The sequence below is a fragment of the Dreissena polymorpha genome, chromosome 8, assembly GCF_020536995.1.
Source record: "Dreissena polymorpha isolate Duluth1 chromosome 8, UMN_Dpol_1.0, whole genome shotgun sequence".
Classification (NCBI taxonomy): Eukaryota; Metazoa; Mollusca; class Bivalvia; order Myida; family Dreissenidae; genus Dreissena; species Dreissena polymorpha.
The window spans coordinates 66419605-66425877 of NC_068362.1; the positions used below are offsets into that span (position 1 = coordinate 66419605).

The window sequence follows — 6273 nt, forward strand, 5'->3', positions numbered from 1 at the left end:
AACGTTAACAAAACCAATACAATCATGTTAAACGTTTACAAGACGACATCGTTCACTTTGACTCGCATGGATAAACATGTACAACATATGAATTATTTGTTATTCAGGGAAATATAAGGTTACTCATTTGTGAGTGATAAAATGAGGTATACACAAAGCAATCAAAACATCTACGCAATTTACATTCAGACAAATGTAAACGTTATGTCGATTAATATACAATGCATTGTTAAAAATATTACCTTTATACCAGAATTATAGGATACGGATCCATATAAATCTGGCAATCGTACGGATAACGGAAAAAGACCATGCAAGTGTACATGGTATAAATCTTACGAGATATCGAGCAAAATTCCCGTATCATAAGCATATTTTAAACAACTTGGATGGCTGGGGAGAATTCCGGAGTTGTGAATATTTTTGTCATTAGCTTCACATTGCTTCGCTACATCTCAATACATGCGTAGATGAAACGATGATCGATCATAAATCAATACCAAATTCTAGTGCGAACAGCGAGAGCGAAATGAGGAGACACGAAACGCCCAATAACTGAATTCAATGCCAATACGTACAGTCTATAACACCCTTTTTCAATGTCCAATATTTATATGGTCTCGGTTTACTTTAGCATAACTACAATCGTAACCAACAAATGTAATGTTATGCACAGTTCAATGATGTTTATTAGAAGAATGCCACTATCCCATAATTTGTATAATTTCTGTTGGGCCCAGAGATTTTCGGAAAACCCCCTACGTGTCATCTTTATAATAGCACACCATATCCATAGCATCATTATCTACCAGCAGGTTATACATTAGGACCGTAGGCACAGACAAAGGTCTCCATGTCGGTACGTATAGGTTTATTATACAGTTTTCAATATTGAACCTATGCATTTGTCTACGAACCTTTTTTTGTGTGTTTCCTTTGAGTATCTCCTTGACATTGTACAGCTTACATCCATACCCGGGAAGGTTCTTGCACAGTTTGATGTACAGGCGCTTTAACTGAATCTCGCTGTCATAAAACGGCGTGTGCCACAATTTCTTCTGTTTTTCCTGTAACATAATTGAGCTTCGTTCTGGGATTTATATATTTGCGTAAAGTGTCGTCCCAGATAAGCCTGAGCAGTCCGCACAGGCTTATCAGGGACGACACTTTTCGCCTAAACATAATTTCTGTTAGAAGAGATTTTTAAATCGTTGGCACACTACTGCAACAGTTATCAGAGGGGATCAATAAATCAATACTGCTGTCATTTAAACAGTGCAATCGGCGATTGCTTAATCAGCGTTTGATTTTTATAATGATACCCCGCTTCCCATGCTTGTGACTGGAACAAAACGCTGGCAAAGACAATAATTAAGAAAAAAACATTTGCAACAGAATGTGCCGACCGTTCAAGGGCTAGACACATAATAGTGTTACTATGCTTAATCATCTGTCTCAAAGTTTTAATTTTCGTAGACACTCAAAACAAATACGATGCAATAAATTAATTAGTATATAACAAAATAGACATATGCGCAAACTAACGAAAACACACGACAACCTCGACATTCACAATTCATTTGGTGATACCAGTTCTGTATGTCCGTTTGCCCATAGCTCTGACTTACCTCGATCAAGTGTTTCACCTTCTTGGACATGGTGTAGTGCGGGGGCAGGTATTTGGCAAGGTCGGTCTCAATGTACGCATCCGGGTCCTTGTCGCTGACACACGAGAGCTGACGCACGAGCCTCCCAGTGCGCCGGCTTGACGCGATCCCCTTGGCCTGTTTGGTGCGGATGAGCTCCTTCCGACAGCGCAGATTCTCCTGGCGCTCCTCGTTACTCGAGGCCTTCCGGAGTAGCCGGCTGTTCTTGTCCGACATTTTCTTGTCCACGATCCTGTGGACAAAAAAAAGGGGAAGCGCGTTTAAAGGGGCGGTTATGTAGTTTGGAAATGAAACGGAAAACCTATATATGCTAATTGAATTTTGAAAGTGAACTTTGAACAAGAGGGCCATGATAGCCCTGTATCGCTCCGCTGCTGAAACAAAGGCAGAAACAAATATTCTCGGCATGTGCAAATACTTAAATACTTAAAGCACATGTACACTTATGTGACCCCCTTGGCTGGGTCAAATTTAACCCCAGGGGCATAATTTGAACAAACTTTGTAGAGGACTACTATCTCACTACATACAAAATGTGGTAGCCCTAGGTCCTAGAGTTAAGGACAAGAATATTTGTAAAGTTTTCACAAAATAAGCAAGATATAAGCGTATATAATGTTCAATTTTGTGACCCAAAGGGCATAATTTGAACAAACTTGGTAGAGGAATATAAGATGTTACTGCATACCAAATTTGGTAGCCAAAGTCCGAATCGTTTTCGACAAGAAGATTTTTTTTAAGATTTCACAAACAAGGCGCTTTATAAGCGTTTATTCAATTTTGTGACCCCCCGGGGCAGGGTCAAAGTTGACCCCAGAGGCATTATTTGAACACATTTGGTAGAGGTTTATTAGATGCCACTACATACCAAATTTGGTAGCCCTAGGCCCAATGGTTATGGACAAGAGTATTTTTAAAGTTTTCACAAAATAGGCCCCATATAAGCGTATGTTCAGTTTTGTGACCCCCTGGGCAGGGTCAAATTTGACTCAAGGGGCATAATTTGAACAAATTTGGTAGAGAACTATTAGATGTCACTACATACCAAATTTTGTAGCCCTATGCCTTATGGTTAAGGACAAGAGTATTTTTAAAGTTTTCACAAAATAGGCACTATATAAGCATATAATCAGTTTTGTGGTCCCCAGGGCAGGGTCAAATATGACCCCTCGGGCATAATTTGAACAAACTAAGTAGAGGACTATACAATGTCAGTTCATACCAAATTGTGTAGCCCTAGGCCTAATGGTTATTTCCAAGATTTTGTTTAAGTTTTCACAAAATAGGAATGATATAAGCATATGTTCAATTTTGTGACCCCCGGGGCCGGGTCAAATTTGACCCGATGGATAAAATTTGAACAAATTTGGCAGAGGACTATTAGATGTCACTACATACCAAATTTGATAGCCCTAGGCCCGATTGTTATGGACAATTAGATTTTTAAAGTTTTCACAAAATAGGCCTTATATAAGCATATGTTCAATTTTGTGACCCCAAGGGGTAGGGTCAAATTTGACCCCAGGGGCATGATTTGAACAAACTTGGTAGAGAACTATAAGATGTCACTACATAACAAATTTGGTAGCCCGAGACCCAATGGTTATGGACAGAAAGATTTTTAAAGTTTTCACAAAATAAGCTCTTTATAAGCATATATTCAATTTTGTGACCCCCGGGGCAGATTCAAATTTGACCCCAGGGACATAATTTGAACAAACTAAGAAGAGAACTATTACATGTCACTACATACCAAATTTTTTGGTAGCCCTTTGCCATACGGTTATGGACAGGAAGATTTTTTAAAGTTTTCCCACAATAGGCCTTAAATAAGCATATGTTCAATTTTGTGACCCTCGGGGCAGGGTCAAGCTTGACCCCAGGGGCATAATTTGAGCAAACTTGGTAGAGGACTATAAGATGTCACTACAAAGTTGGTAGCCCAAGGCCCAATGGATATGGACTGTACAGCGATTTTTTTCCTTCTTTATAAACTACCGGTAAACGGCACTTTCCCAATTTCGAAAAATAACTAAAAATTTCCCAATTGCTGGCCAAAAAATTCCCAATTTAAGGTAAAAAACAAAACAAAATTTTTTTTTATTTTTTTTTGGAAAATGCAACATTTTGTTAGTTTCTCTGTGCAGCTCTATGGTTTGAACCTAGGTAAATATAATATTGACAGCTTGAAAACACTAATTTATCAATTTTAAAGTATTTGGGAGCATAAAAACAAATACACCAATTTCCCAATTTGAGGGTTTCACGACTCGATAATTCCCAATTTGAGGGTTTTCACGACTCAATTTTTCCCAATTGGACCGGTACGGGTACTTTTCCCAATTGGACAAAAAAAATCGCTGCGGACAAGAGTATTTTAAAAGTTTAAAAAAAATAAGCACTTTATAAGTATATGTTCAATTTTATGACCCCGGGGCAGAGTCAAATCTGACCCCAGGGGCATAATTTGAACAAATTTGGTAGAGGACTAATAGATGTCTCTACATACCAAATTTGATAGCCCTAGGCCCAATGGTTATGGACGAGATTGAAAGTTTTCACAAAATAGGCGTATATATTATCAAATTTTCAATTTTGTGACCCCCGGGACAGGGTCAAGTTTGACCCCAGGGGCATAATTTGAACAAATTTGAAAGAGGTTCACCCCAGGAACATTCCTGAGAAATTTCATCAGAATTGGACCAGTAGTTTAGGAGAAGATGTTTAAAGGAAAATTTAACGCACGCACGCACGGACGCACACACGCACGCACGACGGGCACAGGGCCATGACATAAGCCCCGCTGGCCTATGGCCAGTGGAGCTTAAAATGAAATATATCAAAACAATATGTATGTGTTTGTTGTTATCGGTTGCGTTATTTGGTTTGCCTTTTGTGAAAGAAGGTACTCTAACGCCCAACCCCACCCCTCAAAATGTTTCAGGAAGAAGATATTCGATTTCATTACATGTCATTTGCTCTTACATAGTACTGACTTAAAAACAAGAACTTATTACAGAAGTTTATGGAGCTGTGCATTCAATGAAGAAACAAGTGTTTGCGCGATGTGCATTTATTTGAATAAGCGTAATAAGGGGCAAATTAAATATTAATGAACATAATCATTTGTTGTATTGGCTAAAATTCCAAACTTATTTAATAACCTTTATTTTTATAAGGTACAAAATCGGTCCCAATGGGCCCAATTATCTTTATTGTTGTCGTTCATTTCCGTTAAAGATTTTCGTTATACGATAACTGATCATAAATCTGAAGTATATTTATTCTTAATTGGTAACCCTACCCTCTTTAATAAACAACTAGAGATATTTACACAAGAAAGGTTTCTCAAACATCGCAGGTCACATTTGAGCAAATATAATATTTGTCATCCCATACACTCCTGACATAGCCTGGATGTGAGCGGATCCGTGGTCCATTGATAAGATAGTCCATATAAACGGACACCCAGAGCCTTTGATAATTTTTGCTATGGCGGCTCTGGGAGTCCATATTTACTCGTTCATTAAGACAAGAGCAAATCTGCGCACAGATTTCGTGCGCATAACTAAACAGACGTCGTTCGAGACAAATTGAGGAAAATAATGAATAAACTTCATAAACATGTTAAATTTACCTGAATGTCAACCTACGGATGTTATCCTTTGCATGCACCCTATAAAAACACGACGATGTTTCAACACACTTTTCTCGCTGACATGTTTATGTTTAAATTTTTATCAGTGTTTTCTGTATCGAATACCACATCGTTATCGACTTTAATAGGCTCCAACACACAACCCGACGTGCAAAATATTGGTGTACTGCGACCTTACCAATATTGGGTCAATTTTCCAATATGGCGGATATAGCGTACGAAAGAAAAACTAAGTCAATAAAAAAACAATTATTTCTTGCTTTAATGGTACCATTTTGATGAGTTTGTGGTTTATACAGGTTAACTATAATAAGTTCTTGCAGTTTCAGTGTTCCTTAACCCTTGCATTTTTGATAACAATTTGCACCCATGGACAAGAGAGAGCGCATTGCAACTCTCAGCAGCCCATGGGGCTATAAAGCTGAGAGTTGAAATATTGCAACTATTGATAAGACACTGGTGCCAGAACTCAGGGTCACAAGTTCGTACAACCGCTCAACCGTTACAGACTTACTCGTCTTCCGCATGAGGCGTTAAACTGAGATGCAGTGAATTAAAGGCTTCGCATCGGGCACTAAAATACATAGGTTCATCTATGGCGTCTCTTTTGTATTTCGCACCATCACCCGTGACCCGACTGACATGTCTTCTATGGGCGATTAAATATGGGAACTTCCTTGAGCACCTGATACAAATCCACTACACACACATTCATGTCGGCATTTAAATAATTACAAGGCAAATGGTAGCTAAAGAAACTTCAGCGTACAGTTTATACAGTATTGACAGACCTGTACGCTGAAGCGAACCCCATATCGAAGTCAACCAGAGGCGTAACATATTTATGTCACGCCATAAATCAAAGATAGTTCATTTTCTTGGATACATTTCTACATGTATTGGTGAAAATGAATATATATTACAGCATCGGGCATATTTTAAGGTTCA

General features: G+C 38.5%; 1 protein-coding gene across 1 annotated transcript in view; it reads right to left on the bottom strand.

Annotated features, from left to right (window-relative positions):
* The window catches only part of LOC127841745 (1-phosphatidylinositol 4,5-bisphosphate phosphodiesterase epsilon-1-like), a 95839-nt gene that overhangs the window by 38347 nt on the left and 51219 nt on the right, over positions 1 to 6273 (bottom strand). Inside the window, exons 9-10 of the mRNA XM_052370800.1 lie at positions 1629 to 1899; positions 918 to 1067 (exon numbers count right to left, since the gene is read on the bottom strand). Coding sequence (XP_052226760.1) covers positions 918 to 1067; positions 1629 to 1899 — 421 coding nt within the window. The remainder of the gene's footprint in view (positions 1 to 917; positions 1068 to 1628; positions 1900 to 6273) is intronic.